This window comes from Podarcis erhardii (assembly GCF_964252035.2).
Source record: "Podarcis erhardii genome assembly, chromosome: 2".
Classification (NCBI taxonomy): Eukaryota; Metazoa; Chordata; class Lepidosauria; order Squamata; family Lacertidae; genus Podarcis; species Podarcis erhardii.
In genome coordinates, this window is record NC_138498.1 from 113,692,796 (window position 1) to 113,713,995 (window position 21,200).

General features: G+C 46.1%; 2 protein-coding genes across 4 annotated transcripts in view; one reads left to right on the plus strand and one right to left on the minus strand.

Annotated features, from left to right (window-relative positions):
* Positions 1-21,200, plus strand: part of LOC309337240 (vespryn-like) — a 411,113-nt gene that overhangs the window by 255,204 nt on the left and 134,709 nt on the right. The gene's annotated exons all lie outside the window — the stretch shown is intronic.
* ZNF862 (zinc finger protein 862) lies at positions 8,560-21,176 on the minus strand. 3 transcript variants are annotated; one of them, XM_081852519.1, is made up of 8 exons: positions 20,311-21,176; positions 19,239-19,321; positions 18,140-18,263; positions 16,670-16,759; positions 13,978-14,163; positions 13,646-13,741; positions 12,609-12,656; positions 8,560-10,727 (listed from the first exon to the last, which is right to left on the minus strand). In XM_081852519.1, exons 3-8 carry the CDS (start codon positions 18,171-18,173, stop codon positions 8,644-8,646), a joined length of 2,538 nt encoding a protein of 845 aa, XP_081708645.1. In that variant the 5' UTR covers positions 18,174-18,263; positions 19,239-19,321; positions 20,311-21,176; the 3' UTR covers positions 8,560-8,643. The 3 variants fall into 3 exon arrangements, with proteins under 3 accessions (XP_081708645.1, XP_081708644.1, XP_081708646.1); XM_081852518.1 differs by having other exon boundaries at positions 18,140-18,266; XM_081852520.1 differs by lacking the exons at positions 13,646-13,741; positions 13,978-14,163; positions 16,670-16,759; ... (1 more) ...; positions 19,239-19,321; positions 20,311-21,176 and having other exon boundaries at positions 8,560-10,800; positions 12,605-12,656.

Genomic DNA, 21,200 nt, shown 5'->3' on the forward strand with positions numbered 1-21,200 from the left:
GGTATACCATACAGTTTTCCCCCAACTGCATCATTGTCCAGGGCAGTATTGCTCCTACCTCTAAAACCTGTGTTTAAATATATTTCTAGTGACATTTTCCCATGGATTCCATGCCTATACAAAGAATCCAAAGTTTGGAAATTGTTTTGAAATATTTTGTAACCAAGTTTCCTTGCACATATATGCCCTTTGTTCCTCTGGATATCAGAAGACTGTCTTCTTGGCAGCTGATTTTTTTTTTATGTACCAGTGATTTACCATTTAAAATTTACCATATTATTTGACCTGAAATCATTTTCACGCTCTAATTAGATACACTGGGGGTAGATTATGAAAACCCTAAAATCACAAAATCAAGTCTGAATTATTTTGATTTTAGTACAATCTGCCCAACCCCTAATTTCAACACCGAAGATTAGCATTAGTATCACATTTGTTTTTAAAAATGTTTAAAATTGGGTGTAATGACCCTGGATGTCTGAAAGTCATCAATCTGTTTAAAGACCATAAAGAGGCAGTTGACTTTAATTTGTTTATTTATAAAGTCCAAGAACCTGAGACTGAAAAAGATTATACTATGAGAAATAGGAGCCCTTGAATCTTTCACATCCTTCCCCCCCCCCCTTTTTTTTTTCTTTTAGCAAATGGTTGCCCGCTTGAATTTGAAGGCCGGGGAACGCATTGAAATGAAAGCCAAGGTGCCCCGAGAGGCCAAAAGGTCTGTATTAATAGTGAAAATAAGATATTTACATTTTCCCCTTGTGGGAGATTGCAATCAAATGCAACTAGCAAGCATAGAGCTAGTTTGTGCATGAAGGGGTTAAAACAATAGAGCTGTGATTCCTAGACACAGGTCATGCCCCTTCTTCTCTGATGAAGGAGGAAGTGACACCATCTCTCCCTGTTCCTATCCCTTTCCCTCCGCCATGTAAATCAAGCAGGTCAGCATTTCAAGCACAGAACGCTTGTTCAGAACTACAATCTGTATGTTGTACTCAAGAGTATGCTATCTGTGTTCTCTTTGCTGCTGCTTGGATAAATGCATAAACCTGGCCTTTGGAACGTTTTTGTAAGTAAAGCATTTTAAACTTACTATACTGGTGTGGTCTGGTCAATGCTAAGAGGGATAGAAAACAAAGCACCGTATGCAACAAAATGGGATATGGAAAAGATTTGACAGCTCGAATTCCCACATTCTACTGCTGAACTTTGTGAGTTTAAACTCTGCTACTGGAGAGTGTGTTAAGCCCCACGTAGGCACCCAGCCAATCATTTTATTTATTCGCCCCACACACGTGGCCACAAGGATTAGATATCTCCCCTCCCTCGATACCTTTAATTTTTGCATTTTGGAAACGTTCTTTGCTTGGAGAATTGCATCACAAAAAAGTGCAAATTTTGAACGATGGCTGCATGTCAGTTCTCATGAGTCAGTTTGATAAGATTTAGCCTTTTATGCAAACTGAATCAAATTTCTACCCCATCCCTGTGGGAGGGCCTGGTAAACCTTGTATCTATACTACAAACTGTCTCTGTGTGCTAATATGAACAGGCACGATATTCCATAGGGTATTCTTGGGGCCGTAGCCTTCTAGTAAAGACAGTACAGTGGTACCTCGGGTTACATACGTTTCAGGTTACATACGCCTCAGGTTACAGACTCCACTAACCCAGAAATAGTACCTCGGGTTAAGAACTTTGCTTCAGGACGAGAACAGAAATCCTGCTCCGGCGGCGCAGCAGCAGCGTGAGGCCCCATTAGCTAAAGTGGTGCTTCAGGCTAAGTACAGTTTCAGGTTAAGAACGGACCTCCGGAACGAATTAAGTACTTAACCTGAGGTACCACTGTATTGAGTTAGATGGACCAATGCTTTAGCTGAGATTGCAGGGGGTTATTCTATGACTCTGTATAAAGCATGTTTTCCCATGTTCCTATCAGCTTTACCTTTCATATAGGCCAGAATGCTTCGAATCTGCTCCTTCAATTTAGCGCTCGATTTGAGACTTTCAACGGAGATAGGGTCGTCGTTTTTAACTCTGCTACGGGGAGAGAGCGGGATCTTCTCTTGGACCTGGGGCTATTCGTCACAGTAAGTAAGAGGAGAGCCCTGTTGCAGGAATAACTTGCAGGGAGAACAGCTGGGGATGTATATCTGAGACCTAAAGGATAAACCAAAGCTCAGAATTTCAATATAATGAGGTGGAAGGGTGAGGGGACCTTAATATAAAACAGGAATGAGGAATCTGTGGCCATTGAGATGTTGGACAAGAAGTTCCCATAATTCCTAATAATTAGCCCTGCTAGCTGGGACTGAGGGGAGTTCCACAAACAGCTGGAGAACCATAACTTCCCAACTGATGAAATAAAATGTTCTCATCCTGCATATTTGGGCTCCTCCAAATGGCCTGTTTACTGAGCACTCATCCTGATTTGCAAAGCTTACAAGGAGGCTAGACTATATCCAGTCTCCAATTAAAGCTGCTTGCTATTTTTAGGTGGGATAGAATAATACCCCTTATATCTGTATTATGAACAGTTTCGTGATTTTTGATGCCCGCCGCTGCTTTTTCTCCACAGTAAACACGGCCATGTTTAAGCAACCAGGGCTGCATTCAGATGGCACTTTATTATTATTAATAATAATAATAATAATAATAATTTATACCCCGCCCATCTGGCTGAGTTTCCCCAGCTACTCTGGGCGGTTCCCAATCGAATGTTAAAAACAATACAGCATTAAATATTAAAAACTTCCCTAAACAGGGCTGCCTTCAGATGTCTTTTAAAGATAAGATAGCTGCTTATTTCCTTCACATCTGAAGGGAGGGTGTTCCACAGGGTGGGCGCCACTACCAAGAAGGCCCTCTCTCTGGTTCCCTGTAACCTCACTTCTCACAATGAGGGAACTGCCAGAAGGCCCTCGGCGCTGGATCTCAGTGTCTGGGCTGAACGATGGGGGTGGAGACGCTCCTTCATGTATACAGGACCGAGGCCATTTAGGGCTTTTAAGGTCAGCACCAACACTTTGAATTGTGTTCAGAAACGTACTGGGAGTCAATGCAGATCTCTCAGGATCGGTGTTATGTGGTCCCGGTGGCCACTCCCAGTCACCAGTCTAGCTGCCGCATTCTGGATTAATTGCAGTTTCCGGGTCACCTTCAAAGGTAGCCCCACATAGAGCACATTGCAGTAGTCCAAGCGGGTGATAACTAGAGCATACACCCTTCTGGCACCACTCTTATATCAATGACATTTCCTTACCTGCTCTCTCCACCCCCTCAAGTTTATGCGATATTTCACACACTGTAAAAGCCGCTTCCGGAAATCTGGTGGAATCTAGCGGAAGAATAGATCTCATTTCTTTAACCATATCCAGAAGAAATCCAATTACAAACCCATTAACTCGGAAAAATTGAGATGTATGTTTACAAAATTTGCGGTGGTATACCAGCATACTGCTCTCTCCTGCCATTTAAAATTTAGTGTGGCATGCTAGCACCTTGATCCAAAAGTCACAGATCAGTGACACAACAAGGCGTTGCTGTTTCAAAACAATGCTAGAAATCAGGACAGAAGCTCTAGCATTTTAACCAGTAAAACTAACACAATAAACTCCACATCTGAATGCAGCCCTTGTATTAAAACTCATGCCTAACACTATGTAAAGGTAAAGGGACCCCTGACCATTAGGTCCAGTCATGGCCGACTCTGGGGTTGTGGCGCTCATCTCGTTTTATTGGCTGAGGGAACCAGCGTACAGCTTCCAGGTCATGTGGCCAGCATGACTAAGCCGCTTCTGGCGAACCAGAGCAGCGCACGGAGACGCCGTTTACCTTCATGCCAGAGTGATACCTATTTATCTACTTGCACTTTGACGTGCTTTTGAACTGCTAGGCTGGCAGGAGCAGGGACCGAGCAACGGGAGCTCACCCTGTCGCGGGGATTCGAACTGCCAACCTTCTGATTGGCAAGTCCTAGGCTCTGTGGCGCCACCCGCGTCCTAACACTATGTAGTTAGGCTTATATTCTCTTGGCAAGTCTCTAGCTTTCCCTCTTGTCTGTCTGCTAACATCATAGCAATGGTTCCTATTCATTCAAATCAATATGACAAAAGATGCGTAGTTGATCTAACTCAGGCATCCTCAACCTTCGGCCCTCCAGATGTTTTGGACTACAATTCCCATCATCCCTGACCACTGGTCCTGTTAGCTAGGGATCATGCGAGTTGTAGGCCAAAACATCTGGAGGACCACAGGTTGGGGATGCCTGTCTAACTCTTCATTTCTCTTTCCAGGTAGCGTTCTCCTTTAACGCCCAAGATATGGTTTTGGAAGTATTCAACCGGCCAATTATTAGACTCCCAACCCCACCGGGAATGCAAGTGGTGGAGCACCTCGCTGTAACTGGTGATATTGATGTTAAATCCATCACGTTCAGCCATCTCTTTCTTGCCTCTGGAAATGGCAACTTTTTAAAATGATGACGTGATCTTCGATTCTTCCCATTAGTTCTTGCGGTGGTTAGTATGCAATGTAAGTTTCTTTTAAGAAAGCCGAAGCAGATTTAGCCATGTAAATGACTTGGGAAGTAGCAATGGGCCATATACTTGCTGACTTCTGTTACCACTGTTGCTTTTATTTTGGAATAAAGCTGCTCTTTTCTACCTCTCACTGCCTTGATTCTTGGCTACAACAATTCTGTTGCACGACTATTGCTCAACCTCCAACAGGTTACATACGCTTCAGGTTACATACGCTTCAGGTTACACATTCCGCTATCCCAGAAATAGTGCTTCAGGTTAAGAACTTTGCTTCAGGAAAAGAACAGAAATTGTGCTCGGGTGGCGTGGCGGCAGCAGGAGGCCCCATTAACTAAAGTGGTGCTTCAGGTTAAGAACAGTTTCAGGTTAAGAACAGACCTCCAGAACGAATTAAGTACTTAACCTGAGGTACCACTGTATTCCACAAGCTTTGTTTTCCTCTCTAAACGCCATGCCACCTGGGGCAACGCCATGTTTCTGACGATAAACAGTGAAAATATTCAAGATTCAGAATACAGTGGTACCTCAGTTTACAAACTTAATCTGTTCCTGAAGTCCATTCTTAAACCAAATCCGTTCTTAAATCGAGTAGTACTTTCTCTAATGAGGCCTTCCTCCAGCGGTGCCCTTCCACCGTTTGGCTTCCGTTCGTAGACTGAGGCAAAGTTCACAAACCGGAACACTAATTCCGGTTTTGCAGAGTTCGTAAACTGAATAGTTCGTAAACAAGACTGTTTGTAAACCGAGGTACCACTGTACTTGTAATGGACTGGGCTTGATCTCAGTGGTGGCTGGTGCCCAAGGGGAATGGAATGCAATTATTTATGATCTAGTTATCTCCCGCTTGGACTACTGCAATGCACTCTACGTGGGACTACCTTTGAAGGTGACCTGAAAACTACAATTAATCCAGAATGTGGCAGCTAGAATGGTGACTGGGGGTGGCCGCCGAGACCACATAACACCGGTCTTGAAAGACATACACTGGCTCCCAGTATGTTTCCGGGCACAATTCAAAATGTTGGTGCTGACCTTTAAAGCTCTAAACGGCCTCGGCCCAGTATACCTGAAGGAGCTTCTCCACCCCCATCGTTCTGAGGTCCAGCGCCGAAGGCCTTCTGGTGGTTCCCTCACTGCGAGAAGTGAGGTTACAGGGAACCAGAGAGAGGGCCTTCTTGGTAGTGGCACCCGCCCTGTGGAACGCCCTCCCACCAGATGTCAAGGAAATAAACAACTACCTGAGTTTTAGAAGACACCTGAAGGCAAGGGGTGTTTTTAATGTTTGATGTTTTATCGTGTTTTTAATACTCTGTTGGGACCCGCCCAGAGTGGCTGGGGAAACCCAGCCAGATGGGCAGCCTGTCATCATCATCATCATTATTATTATACTGTATTTATCAGTTGCTTTCCTCACAAAAGTGACCCCAAGGGGACTGATACAAAAACATAAACACTAGAACCAGCATAAACAAGAAGGCAAGGGAGGCCAATGAGCTGACCAAGCCTCAGAGGCCTGGGGGACCATTGAAATTGCCCTATCAGAAGGACTTGTGGCTGATGTTCATCTTAAGGAACTGGGAAGGCCTTAATGTACTTAGGCTCAAGTGGCTTCGGGCTTTATTATGTATCATTTATTATATATCACCAGATCTTTGAACCTGGCCTAGTAGTGACTCAGCAGCCAATAGGGCTCTTTGAGTAACCTGCTAAAATAACTTATGGGGTGTGTGTGTTTTATCCATGTGAGTCGCTTATGTTTGCAAATGGGCCCATGCCCCCCTCCCTGCAAAAAATAAAATAAAGCAATCGTGGCCCCTGGATTATGTAACTTGCATGCACTGACATATACAAGAGAGACGCCCTCTGACATTTCTATGTCAAACTCAAATGTACGTAGGAGAAGATACTTGCACGTTATAGCAGTGACCCTCACTTTTCCCTGTTGTGGGAAGTAAATCTCCTTATCGTAATTGAAACTTAAATGAACTGTGTCAAACTCGCCAACAAATCACTATAGCACAGGAATCCTATACAAGAAGCTGCACTGCCAGGTACAATCACTGTGACACACAATCTGGTGAATTATGCTTTAATGCTGTCATATAAATCTGTCAAGCTTTACTCTACTAGTACCTGGCTGGAATATTTCATAGAATCATAGAATCATAGAGTTGGAAGAGACCACAAGGGCCATCGAGTCCAACCCCCTGCCAAGCAGGAAACACCATCAGAGCACTCCTGACATATGATTGTCAAGCCTCTGCTTAAAGACCTCCAAAGAAGGCGACTCCACCACACTCCTTGGCAGCAAATTCCACTGTCGAACAGCTCTTACTGTCAGGAAGTTCTTCCTAATGTTTAGGTGGAATCTTCTTTCTTGTAGTTTGGATCCATTGCTCCGTGTCCGCTTCTCTGGAGCAGCAGAAAACAACCTTTCTCCCTCCTCTATGTGACATCCTTTTATATATTTGAACATGGCTATCATATCACCCCTTAACCTCCTCTTCTCCATGCTAAACATGCCCAGCTCCCTTAGCCGTTCCTCATAAGGCATTGTTTCCAGGCCTTTGACCATTTTGGTTGCCCTCCTCTGGACACGTTCCAGTTTGTCAGTGTCCTTCTTGAACCGTGGTGCCCAGAACTGGACACAGTACTCCAGGTGAGGTCTGACCAGAGCAGAATACAGTGGCACTATTACTTCCCTTGATCTAGATGCTATACTCCTATTGATGCAGCCCAGAATTGCATTGGCTTTTTTAGCTGCCGCATCACACTGTTGGCTCATATCAAGTTTGTGGTCAACCAAGACTCCTAGATCCTTTTCACATGTACTGCTCTCAAGCCAGGTGTCACCCATCTTGTATTTGTGCCTCTCATTTTTTTTGCCCAAGTGCAATACTTTACATTTCTCCCTGTTAAAATTCATCTTGTTTTGTTTTTGCCCAGTTCTCTAATCTGTCAAGGTCGTTTTGAAGTGTGATCCTGTCCTCTGGGGTGCTTGGTCCTAGTTCCCACCAAAAAAGACCTTTGAGGCGAGAGTCCTGTATAAAAATTCCCAACATCAATTCATTTTGTAGCTATCTTGTATTTGCTGTCGTCATTTCTTTACTGCCTTAGGTTGCAAACCCTTCCACAGCTGTGTGCAACAATAAAAACAAACAAATCATACAAGTGTTTTGTTCTTTTTAGTACCCCTTGGCACCCAAAGCATTGCAACAAAATTTAAAACGACACCAATATTAACAATGTAGCCTCAAAAAATTAGTAAGGGAACGTAACAGGTGGAAGCGTCTGTGTCGAGCCCAAGGCCCTTTAGGGCTTTTTTGGCTTTTTTAAAGGATTGGCTTTGAAAACCTTTTTTTACTAAACAAGGAAGCTGCCAGAGCATCCTGAGATCGTCACCAGGCCTGCTCAAAGCATCTGTTGGGCCCAGGACATTTTTCATGTGTGATCAACTCTCCTCCCACCCTGACCTGTGATCCAGATCCGTACAGGAACCCCTTCGAGCTCTGCACACCACAATGGGTTAATACTTGAGTTGCTAGGTAACCCCAGAGCCTTCGTTTCTGGCCTGCTGCCTTTGGCTCAAGCATGGCTGTTCTCCCTTTTGAGCTTGGTTGGACTGACACAAGGGACACGGGTGGCGCTGTGGGTTAAACCACAGAGCCTAGGACTTGCCGATCGGAAGGTCGGCGGTTCAAATCCCCGTGACGGGATGAGCTCCGGTTGCTCAGTCCCTGCTACTGCCAACCTAGCAGTTCAAAAGCACGAAGTGCAAGTAGATAAATAGGTATCGCTCCGGCGGGAAGGTAAATGGCTTTTCCGTGCGCTGCTCTGGTTCGCCAGAAGCGGCTTAGTCATGCTGGCCCCATGACTCGGAAGCTGTACGCCGGCTCCTTTGGCCATAAAAGCGAGATGAGCGCTGCAACCCCAGAGTCGGTCACGACTGGACCTAATGGTCCCTTTACCTTTAGACTGACACAAGGGGAGGGGAGAGAAAAGGAAGGGGAGAACCAATGCAACTACAGGTCATATTCACACCCTGCACTGTGCTCCGAGCTGCATCCCATCAACGACACATGTGAGGACGGGGGCCGAGTTGTCAACAACGACGGCCTGATGATGTTAAGTACCAGTGCTCGATTGCAGGCAACGGGTCAAAGTCTGGCACTGCCACCCCATTGACTGCCACCATCACAAGAGAGTTTGCCACTTCGTTGGAAAGCTTCAACCTCTCGTAAGTCCTTATCAGGTTCATAACAGCGCAGCCCCGCTTACAGCTTCCTGTAGAGATTCGTAAGCATGCAGAAACGGAGGCGAGTTTGCTCAGCAAAGGAAACGCTTGACGCTCCGCAATGGCCTTCCTGCACAGCTCTGAAAACAAAAGGTCCTTGGCCACGTTTTTAAGCTCGGCCCATTCATCCAGCAGACTTTCCTCGCTGTAGCTGGGAGGGAGAGCGTACTCAAAACATTTCGCCATGGAAAGTACCTCGGCGTCTCCAGAGTTGGCAAGGCAGCTCCCAGCAGCAGGCTGGCACACGGTATCAAACACTTCTGTGCTTTTTAAGAGCTGGGGCGACGTCTCGCCATCAAATCTCTGGTGCAGGTATTCCGCCCCGGTCAGGATGATTTTTGCTCGGTCCACTTGGAAGCAGAACTCTCCCATCTCGACCACATCCAAGGAGACCCCTCTGAAAGAACCGTCCTTCACGGCGGCGTTAAACTCTTCCTCCTTCGGTCCCGGCTGTTGGAGGAGGTTTTGCAAGGCGAGGTAGGCAGGTTCCACAGCAGCATTCACTTGCCCGAGCAAGACGCTTTCTTTCTGGAACACTTCCGAGAGGGGTTTGTAAACCTGAAGGAAGTCAATCAAGAAGTGGGAAAACTTGACAAAATGGAAGCTCCTCAAGAACGTCAACATGCCTTTCGCCTTCTGCCCCTTGTGGCTGCTGGATTTCGACAGGCGCTCCATGTGAGCAACCAAAGCAGGCAGGCTTTCGAGAAGGACGCATAGAGTTTGCCTCTTGCTCACCACCCACCTGACACTGTTTGACTCCATTAGTTTGGCCACCTTTTGGCCCAGGCGGGGAGCCGCACCCTGCAGCTCCCTCAGTCTTTCGGGAGAGGCTTGGAAAAACTTGAACATCGCCCTGATGTGCTTTTCGCAGTCCTTCACAAAGTCAACATCCCTGTAGCAGGCGCCGATGGCCGCATACTGAAGCTTGTGGGTGATACAATGGGCCGGGGACAGGCGAGGGATCACCTCTTGGAATTTGGCGACGAGCGCACTTTTGCAGGCCGCTATGCTGGCTGCGCCGCCTGTCGCAAGGCCCACAACCCACCCGGGTTTCCTGAAAGGGATCCGCAGCTCATCCATGGCTGAAACGGCGGCAGCAAAGCAGGCGTCGGCGGTGTGGCCGGGCAAAGACGCCAAGCAAAGGTACGACTCCTTCACTTCCGCTCTCTTGAGGTAGCGGATGTAAATTGCCAGGCAGGGCTGGTCGGACGAATCCGTGAAGCCGTCCAAGAGGAGGCAGGCGCAGGGCGACCGGCAGATGCCGTCAAGTATCTCCTTCCGCAGTGTGTCCGCAATGCACCTTATGAAGAGGGTACATGCGACCCTGTTCCTATACCTGGGGATGATGGGGGCACCCATGACTTGCAGGAGGTCCAGCGCTTTCTCGTAATCGTTCAGCGGCTTCGAGTGGTAAGCGATGTCGTAAGCGGCACTGAAAAGGTGCTCCATGTTCCTCAGCACGTGGCTGGACATCTTAGTCAAGCGCTCGGCCGCTGGAGCGCCATCCGGGTCCTCCTTAGCTGTCAACGCTCGGACGCACAGCTTGTGGGCGTTGCTCTTGTCGTGGTGCTTCAGAGTCTCCACTTTGAACGGCCTGGTGTAGCCCGTTACTAGTTTGGACACTGGGCCGTGAGCGGGCGGCTTCTCCTTGCACACCACGCAGTAGAGGGTGGTCTGCCCTTTGTCAGCCTCCAGCCATGGGAATTGAGAGAACCATGACTTTTGGATAGATCGGGGGCCTAGCGTCTTTCGGGCTGCTCCCGCTGCACCAGGTTCCCTTCCACAGCCCTCTGGATACAGGTTTGGAGGCCACACTTCCATCGGGGGACACAGCGAGAGAGCATAGACGTCCTTTCCGTCTGTGTCGTCCACCATTTCAACCTTGATTATTCCTTTTGGAGAGAAATTGGAGGGATAATATAGGTTGGTTGGTTGGTGTTTTTAATTAGATCAAGTTCCCATTAGCTAAGTACTGCAGGCCCCATTTTTCAAAATGAAATTATTATTATTATTATTATTATTATTATTATTATTATTATTATTATTATTAATTTCTATGCCACCCATCTGACTGTTGCCCCAGCAACTCTGGGCAGCTCCCAACTTCATATTATCATCATCATCATCATCATCGTCATCATCATCATCATCATCATTTTATTTTATTTATACCCCACCCTCCCCAGCCAAGACCGGACTCAGGGCAGCTAACACCAGGTATAAAAACAATTGATTAAAATACAACTTCAAAAAAAGATTAAGTACAACATTAAAATGCAGCCTCATTTCAGTAGAAACTCAAATCAAAAATTTTTGGGGGATGAAAACGTCAAATCTCCACCAAGGCCAACTATCCAGACTGGTCGTACGTGGGCCAGAAAAAAGCCAGGGAAGTCCCCAAATAGGAGTTCTGTCACAGAAGGAGAAAAGGAAAAAGGAAAGAGGGGGAGGGGATCAAGTTGATTCCAAGCCAAAGGCCAGGTGGAACAACTCTGTCTTACAGGCCCTGTGGAAAGAAATCAGATCCTGCAGGGCCCTGGTCTCATGAGGCAGAGCGTTCCACCGGGCCGGAGCCAGTGTTGAAAAGGCCCTGGCTCTGGTTGAGGCTAATCTGACTTATTTAGGGCCCGGGACCACTAGGGTGTTGCTATTTATGGACCTTAAGGTTCTCCGCAGGGCATACCAGGAGAGGCGGTCCCGTAAGTACCGTAAATAAATAAATAAGTCAATAAGTAAATAAATAAGTCAATAAGTAAATCAGCCTACTTTTGAAATTTTTGCTATCTCTATGGTAGTTTTTGTTATGTGAATGGTGCCACAGTTCCCCTGGGTGGGCTACACAGACCTCCTGTGGTCCATGGACCACCAATTGGGAGCCACGTGTTATTAATGTGTTAACAACAAAAATCCCTGCTACCAACATAAACTGGTAACTGACACCATTGCAACAAATTTTTGCAAGCCCTGTTGCGGGTGTAGCCAGGATTTATGTGGGGGGTGGAGGGCAGGCTTCCATGTGTGTTTATATGGTCCAGTCGTGGACGACTCTGGGGTTGCGCTCATCTCGCTTTATTGGCCGAGGGAACCCACAGCGCCACCCGCGTCCCTGTAAATAAAGTAGATTAACCAAAATGCTGAGTTGCTGAGGTCTGTCACACGCATGATGTGCAAACTCTGCAAATTCCTAAGTGTGCCGGTGTCTGTTGGCATCAGTTGCTGTGATGTTCGGGCAGAAGAAAGCTTTTGAAGCTCCCAAACGATCGACCAGGAGGGAGAGAACATGCCAGTCGGGCATGTGTCTCTGCCAGGGTCCTACTCGAGTGTAGGCTGAGCTGCTGACAGTGTAGGCTCTCCAAGTTCCAGCCAGGTGATTGTTGGACCTTCAAAGTGCCACCCGCTATGCATGATTTAATTTCAAACTATGTGGGCTAAAACTGGCCATCTGGTGGCAGGTGATAGACAGGTGGGCAGTCCCACACACTTATCAAACTTGGCCCACTGAGGTGAGTTTTCCAACTGCATATTTGCTGCTGGCTTACCTGCCAGTTTTCTGGAAAGTGAGCAGAGAGCTCAGAGGACAAGGAGCAGCCGCCAGCACTGATGGCTGTAGTACTAAGGAAGGGGGGGGAGCAACTTGTTGAGACACCCACCCACTCCATAAAAAAGGACTTGTGGCCCTGATAACACCCCCACCCATACACCATGCAAAGGGAGCAGAGCAGAGCAGAGACAAAACAAGAGGGGATGAGACAGGTCACTCTATGGAAACTCACCTCCAAGGTAGCTCGGCTGAGGCACTGAAACCTCCGACATTAGGTAATCTGAGTGGATAGAAACAGATTACAGTGGTACCTCGGGTTACAGATGCTTCAGGCTTCAGACACTTCAGGTTACAGACTCCGCTAACCCAGAAATAGTACCTCGGGTTAAGAACTTTGCTTCAGGATGAGAACAGAAATCGTGCTCTGGCGGCGTGGTGGCAGCGGGAGGCGCCATTAGCTAAAGTGGCTATTAAGAACGAATTAAGTTCTTAACCCGAGGTACCACTGTATTTAAAAAATACTTAACTAGAAGGGAGGGAAGAGCTTATAGGCTCTGAACAAGCTTTATGAATATCGCTCTGGTACATAGAAAGCAGGGAATGATGACCCCAGAAGTGGCAGCTGTTATTATTAATTAGGTTTTTTTAATCCCCTCTGTCCTCCCAAAGGAGCTCAGGGTGTCAAACAATAAAAACGACAATTTTTTTTAAAAAAACAAAACCTGAGCCCAGTGAAGTCATTTTCATTTATGGATTTGGATTTACACCACTCCCTTCCACCAGTTCCCAGGGCAGCTAATTTATTATTATTATTATTATTATTATTATTATTATTATTATTAATAATAATAATAATAATAATAATAATAATAATTTATTATTTATACCCCACTCATCTGACTGGGTTTCACCAGAATATGAAAAACACAATAGAACATCAAACATTAAAAACTCCTACATTTTTATTCCAGCATATATAAAAACCAAAAGTTGGAATTACAAATATTGCAATATAAAAGGTAAGTGGAAAAGCTGTCACTAGAAGTAAAACACCAAGCAACATAAAAAAAGGATTCACAACAGGTTTCCGAACCTTGGAAAAATCAAATGATCTTTGCCTGGGGGCAGAGGCATCGAGGTAGACACCAGGCGAGCCTCTCTGTGGGAACATTCTGTAATCTGGGAGCCACCACTAAGTAGGCCTTTAGCCCTCTCTCTGCCTGCCACAGGCCAAGTAGACAGACCATCACAGGGGTTAGAAGCACTTACCTCGATGTTCTTGTCCCCCTGGCTGGTTCTGGCTAAAAGCAGATTCTTTGCAGGAAGCGGTTTCTTGGATTAAGTGGGAGTTTGGCACAAGGTGTTCTGCAAGGAAGCAATGTTTGCATATTTAGACTCGTGGGGTGGGGATCGATTGATCTGTTCCACCAAACACAATCTCACCATGGGGTAAATAAACATCTCTGCATGCAAAACGCAGGGAGACCCATTGCGTCCCTACCCACCCAGCCACCTGGGACCCCAATACTATACAGGCTCTCCTTTCGCCTCCCTCACGACAAGGTTTTGGGCAAGTTACACCATCTCCATGTTCTGCTTACTCTGATGAGTTTTCTGATGCAAGGTCAGATTCTTCCGCAAGGCAAACCTCCGCCTGCAGTCTGAGCATTCGTAAGGCTTCTCTCCTGTGTGGGTCCTCATGTGCCCGATGAGAGCATATTTGGAAGAGACTATTTTCCCACACAGGGGGCAGCTTGCTTTTTTCTTCGCCGTCTTCTTGTCACTTGCTGTTTTGAAGCGAGAGGAGGAAAAACAGGAAGCTGTCTTAGACAATAACGCAAGGATATCTTGCTGGACCTAGTCCAATATCTGTCAGTTTGCACTTCTTAGTGCATAAAGTATTGATCTGATGTGTAGAGATCTCTCCCATTCTGAATAATGCAAGAGGATTCTAGAAGCTACTAGAAGCTTCTCTGTGTGAGAGAAGCAGACAGAAAGGTCATGATTGTTTTTGGGTTATACCTTCTGGGAAGCTGGTTTGAACTAGTTCTCTTATCTCTTCCAATTAAGATCATGCTGACTATAAATATAGGCCAAAGGGAGCCTGGGTTTTACTTTCTCTTTCTCTCTCTCTCCCTTCTGGTGTGGTGTTCGGTACATAGTACAGTGGTACCTCGGGTTAAGTACTTAATTCGTTCCGGAGGTCCGTTCTTAACCTGAAACTGTTCTTGACCTGAAGCACCACTTTAACTAATGGGGCTGCTGCTGTTGCGCCACCGGAGCGCGATTTCTTTTCTCATCCTGAAGCAAAGTTCTTAACCCAAGGTACTATTTCTGGATTAGCGGAGTCTGTAACCTGACGCGTATGTAACCCGAGGTACCACTGTATGCTTACTGTTAAGTTTTAGTCTTGTTATAAGTTTTGTAAGTGCTGCAACTGGATTTTTATGGACTGTGCCAATCCTGAATGTATTTGGATTTGTGACCATTACGATCATTTGCCTTCAGTAGAAAGTAAAGCTCTGCTGGATGAAATACAATTATTGGAGTACTACAATATATCCAAAACAATGGGAGAAGTTGGAAGGATCTCAAAAGAGAAGATAGACAGGGATTGGAAGGTGTTTAAAGGATACTTGGAAAACCATATTGAAAATCAGAACTCCTATTAGAATAAACAAGTTCCATTTTAAATACTGAAATACTAAATGAGATGGATAACAATGTGTAATAGAAAAAGAAGCATGAAATTAGGTTAAAGGTGTGTGAAAGAAAGTAAAAGTAGTGGAAAGAAATTGCAATTGAGTAGATTGGAAGTCTAACACAAAGGTGGGGTGAGGGGTGGTGGGTGGTGATGGGAAAAGGAATTATCTGTGGGACTGAATGTAGGTATGTTTGTATATATTTAAGGATTGTATCAAATGTATGTTTGTATGCTTGTATATCCACAATATGTGTGTATTAATGCTGAATTACTTTAACAATAAAAACTTTTTAAAAATTTTTAAAAAGAAAGAAATACAATTGCCTCTGGCCTATTTTGGGGGACTCTGCGACATGTTTTAAGGTTTTCCTCCTACATAGGACAACATCCTGTCCGTACAGGGGTCACCCAGACAACTGTAGGACTCCCACAAGTAGGACCCTGAGCACAAGACCACGCTCTCCTCCTACAGTTTCCAACAACTGGCCCTCAGAAACATCACCGCCACCCACCATGAAACCCAACCATAGTCATCATGGTTGGCAGCTGTATAGGGAATTAAACAATTTATCTACTCTAAAAAGTAGAGGCATCACCTTGCCAACAAAGGTCCGTATAGTAAAAGCTATGGTTTTCCCAGTAGTGATGTATGGAAGTGAAAGCTGGACCATAAAGAAGACTGAACGCTGAAGAATTGATGCTTTTGAATTAAGGTGCTGGAGGAGACTCTTGAGAGTCCCATGGACTGCTAGAAGATCAAACCTCTCCATTCTGAAGGAAATCAGCCCTGAGTGCTCGCTGGAAGGACAGATCCTGAGGCTGAGGCTCCAGTACTTTGGCCACCTCATGAGAAGAGAAGACTCCCTGGAAAAGACCCTGATGTTGGGAAAGATGGAGGGCACAAGGAGAAGGGGATGACAGAGGACGAGATGGTTGGACGGTGTTCTCGAAGCTACCAGCATGAGTTTGACCAAACTGTGGGAGGCAGTGGAAGACAGGAGTGCCTGGCGTGCTCTGGTCCATGGGGTCACGAAGAGTCGGACACGACTAAACAACTAAACAACAACAACAATCTACCCTGCCTGGGATTGTACCCCCTTGACTGCCAGTTGATGCTTGTTCCCATTGCCTGCTACTTGAGCCTTCACTAGAAATACCAGGAATTGAACGAAACATATGCTCTTTCACTGAACTTCCATTCTGCAAGCTCCAACAACAGAGATGGGGAACCTGTGGCTTTCAAGATATGGCTGGACTCTGATTCCCATCAGCCTGGGACACCTTTCCCTTGGTGGTTTCCTAGCTGGTTCCTCCCACCATTCCTCCACGCCTATCCAGCCCATGGCAAGAGCAGAGACAGTGGAGGTAGGCAGACAGAAGGGAGGAAATCACACAGGACTAAAAGGAACAGTAAAGGGGGAAACCCTGAGGGAGATAGTGAGAATGTTTTCAAACAAGTTCAGCATCTCACAGTTAAACTGCTAGGTTTCGCACGCCATTGAGGGAACAGATGTCTCCCCCAATTTTCAAGGAGGCAATATTCCACAGCGGGCCCCATTGGGCCTCCCCATGCCTGCAGCAGGCCTCACCTTTGATTGCTTTTTCTCCTATATCTTGAACCCAGGGCTCCGCTCCTTGCTCCAGCCAGAAGATCAGGGTCGGTTTGGGAACTGGAAAACCTGTTTGGGAGCAAGGCAGGAGAAAAGAAAAGGGTCATGAGGAAGACAGTGGCACAAGAGGCAAGTATAATACAGATCCCTATGCAAACTTTTAACCTCCCTGGAAGTTTAAGGAGCAGAAGAAAATGGAAATGTGTGCAACAGACAGTGCAATCGTATGCATGTATACTCAGAAGTCAACCCCACTGGTCTCAATGGGGTTTTCTCCTGGGCAAGTATAGGATTGCAGCCTTACACTGGTAAGGCCCTGTTGCTTATCTTCTTTCCCCCCAAAAAACAACACACACCGCGACTCCTCTAACTCTGCTGATCACTCATTCTGCACCATGCAGGAGTGAATGTCACTATAATGTAAAATTGAATTCAGCCATCTGTGCAAGAAGGCAACATTAGTTTGGCAGGATGCAATGATTAATGGAATAATCTCTCTTTCATAACTTTATAATTCAGTTACAGATAGGTAGCCGTGTTGGTCTGCCATAGTCAAAACAAAACAGTGTATCTGAAGAAGTGTGCATGCACACGAAAGCTCATACCAAGAACTGACTTAGTTGGTCTTTAAGGTGCTACTGGAAGGAATTTGTTTTGTTTATAATTCAGGGTTATCATGTGAAAGCATTCATGCAAAATGTAATTCACTTTGGGAATGCATTCATTGCTACAGGATGTCTATTAAGCTTAGCAAATTAAAAAAACAACAACCACTATCTAGTCTGGAATAATAATAATAATAATAATAATAATAATAATAATAATAATAATTTATTATTTATACCCCGCTCATCTGGCTCGGCTTCCCCAGCCACTCTGGGCGGCTTCCAACAAAATATTAAAATATAGTAATGCATCAAACATTAATAGCTTCCCTAAACAGGGCTGCCTTCAGATGTCTTCTAAAAGTCTGGTAGCTGTTTTTCTCTTTGACATCTGATGGGAGCGTGTTCCACAGGGCGGGTGCCACTACCGAGAAGGCCCTCTGCCTGGTTCCCTGTAACCTCACTTCTCGCAGCGAGGGAACTGCCAGAAGGCCCTCGGTGCTGGACCTCAGTGTCCGGGCTGAGCAATGGGGGTGGAGACGCTCCTTCAGGTATACTGGGCCGAGGCCGTTTAGAGCTTTAAAGGTCAGCAGCAACACTTTGACTTGTGCTCGGAAACGTACTGGGAGCCAATGTAGGTCTTTCAAGACCGGAGTTATGTAGTCTCGGCGGCCGCTCCCCATTAATTAAGTGGCCATTTATTGGCATCTGTACCATACATTCTAATAACCAGTGTTGTGCTTTCCACATATACATTTAGATCTTTTCCATAAATAAAACTGCTGGGAGACACGGGCAATTCAGAGTTTCCCAGGTCCTGTGAGCTTGGGAAATAGTTGTTTACCCAGGGAGGCCATGTTCTCGTAGTTCTCTTGCATGACCTCCTTGTACAAGGCTTTTTGCTCTGGCTCCAGCAGATCCCACTGCCCCTTTGTGAAACAGACGGCCACATCCTCAAAGGTCACCAGCTGCTGGAAGGAAAGGAAACAAAGCTCAGCCTCAGGCACACCACCCAAAAAAAACTTCACACCTGAACCAAAACAGAGGAACAACAGATGCAACTCCCTGCAACTTGGAAAAAAATGAGACCTGGCCTGTATATGCAGCAGGCAAAATAGGCTGCACCACTGCAAATGGGGGGGGGGGAGGTGTTATTTTTAAAATATCACCCTACACTAAGAGTCACCTGCAACAATAAAAACAACAATGGACTAGCAGGCAAAGGGCCAAGTTGCCTTTCCCCACTGATGTGCTTTTCTTCTATATGAAGGGTGTGGTGTTTCTATAAATAAATAATTTATTATTTATACCCCACCAATCTGGCCAGGCTTCCCCAGCCACTCTGGGCAGCTTCCAACAAAATATTAAAATACCATAATGCATCAAACATTAAAAGCTTCCCTGAACAGGGCTGCCTTCAGATGTCTTCTAAAAGTCTGGTAGTTGTTTTTCTCTTTGACATCTGGTGGGAGGGCGTTCCACAGGGCGGGTGCCACTACCGAGAAGGCCCTCTGCCTGGTTCCCAGTAACTTGGCTTCTCGCAGTGAGGGAACTGCCAGAAGGCCCTCGGAGCTGGACCTCAGTGTCTGGGTAGAACGATGGGGGTGGAGACGCTCCTTCAGATATACTGGCCCGAGGCCAGTATAATGGAAGCATTAATGGAAGTATTACAAAAATGGTATTCCCACTGGGATCAATGTTCTCCCATTTTATTCTATTGTATGCAATTTCTCCCTGTGTGTGTGTGTGTGTCTGTTTGTGTGTGTAGGAATTTAGGGTGGGGGATGAGGAAGATGGTGGGACAGTGATAGCAGACTACATCTGGTTCCATAGATTAAAAACAGACTTGTAAAAGGGGCTTTGAAGCTTCCTGGTCAAATGAGTGAGAGGGGGTTGGGGTTTCTCCCATATAGCCAAAAACCATGCCATAGTAGACCACACACCTGGGCAGACTCTACCGCATCAACGTCCTTTTCCCAAGGAGGAGATGTTGACCTCAATTGAAACACGGAACACTTTTCAGAGCCTGTGTGAACAAGAGACAAAACTGAGGACACATTTTGGGTGAAATTGGTTGATTTTTATTTATAAAAATATTTATATGCCACTATTCGCAGTGGTTTACGAAAGCTATACGTAAAACCATACAATAAGAACATTTAGATAAGAAATGCACTAATTATTATGGCAGATGTGTTCTTAATTTTCTGCATAAACCTGATGGAATGGAAAAGCTTTGAACAGGTGCTTAAAGGTTAAAACGGAAGGTTCTTGCTGAATCTCTATTGGCAGAGTATTCTACCACACAGGGCTTATGATACAAAAGGCCTAGTTTCTTGTTGTCAAATGAGCCTCAACAACTTGGGGAACAACCAACGATGCTCTTGCAGATGATTTCAGTGACTGAGGGTTCCTTGAGATACCCTGGACCTAAGATGTTCAGTGCTTTGGCTGATTAACAGTCTATGTCCTTTTAAAAGTGTGGGTATTGGTTTGGTTTGTTTTCTTCTTTTTTATTATTATGTACTTTATTCTGCATTTTTATGTTGTGGATGAAGGGCGATATACAAATTTAATTAATAATAATAAATACATATTTTCTCAAAATATTTGAAGCTGATAGGAATGAAAGGCATATCTGCAGAAGGGGTGCGACATAGGATTATTAATACTGTTTTGCTCTTGAGCAAAACAGCAAGATATGAAAAGACCTGAAGAGACAGGAACAATCAGGTTCCCCTTCCATTTTTGCAGAAACCAAGATATGAAAAGACCTGAAGAGACAGGAACAATCAGGTTCCCCTTCCATTTTTGCAGAAACCAGGAGACATTGTGACCTAGTCACTGCCTCTCAGCCTAGCCTACCTTGTGGGGATTAATTGAAGAGGCGGGGGAAACCATATGCACCACACCTTGAGCTTCTTGGAGAAAAAAGTGGGATATAAATGCAAATTCTGTTAGTCAGTAAAGAGAAGAGAGAGACCCTTTAGTTTGACGCAGCCCAGCTCCTCTCGCCTTTTGAAACGACAGGGGCGCAGGATTGCTCTATGTCCCCTTCAAGCGCCTAACACAAATTGCTAATGAATGAAAAGAATTTCAGCGGTCCCGGAAGGCAAGCAGTCGACTCTTTCCAAGATTTTTGTCTGCAGGTATGAAACCAACAAAAACGCCACTGAGCGGCGGGGATGTGGGTGGGGGACAAGAATGAATGGACGGACATTGAGGGGGTGGTGCGCCCCTGAAACAACCGGAGCTTGGAGCAGGCATGATTTTATCCAAATGAAGTCCTTTCCTCGTTTTAGAGTCGAGGTGAGATCTTTGTTTTGGGGGTGCCACTACGACACTAGACTGTGCCGGATCCTTCCCCCCTATGGATTCAGTCCAATTCCCCCAAACAATAAGCCTCTCTCCATCCCATTCTCCGCCGCCGCCCACACCCCATATATTTCTCTCCCCATATTCCCCTTCCTTGCTTAGCACCACCGCACGTCGAGAAAGACAAAAGGCAGCCCGGGAGCCGACGACGCCACCCCTAAACTGCAAAAAGAAGCCTTACATAAGTGCATTGAACCCGATTCTCCCCTTCATTCCCCTGCGCTGGGTCTCTGCTTGCCTGCAAGGCTGAAGTCTTCAGTGCAGTCCCGTCGCTCCTCGGGGCCGCGCTCTGCTGCCATCGGGGGCGCATCTGGAGGCTCCCAGACAGGGATCCCTCCAGCAAAGGGATCGCCCCTCTTTCCTGAAGCGGCGGCGACCCACTCCATGGCTCCGGCTCTGCATCCGAAGCTCGGATCCACTGAAACACACACGCACGCTGGAAATCTATTGGCTACGGCGCGCCAGGCGCCCCCTTTCCTGCGGCTGCATTGGAGGCGCCGAAAGCAGCCGGCCTGGTCCCGGGGAATTCC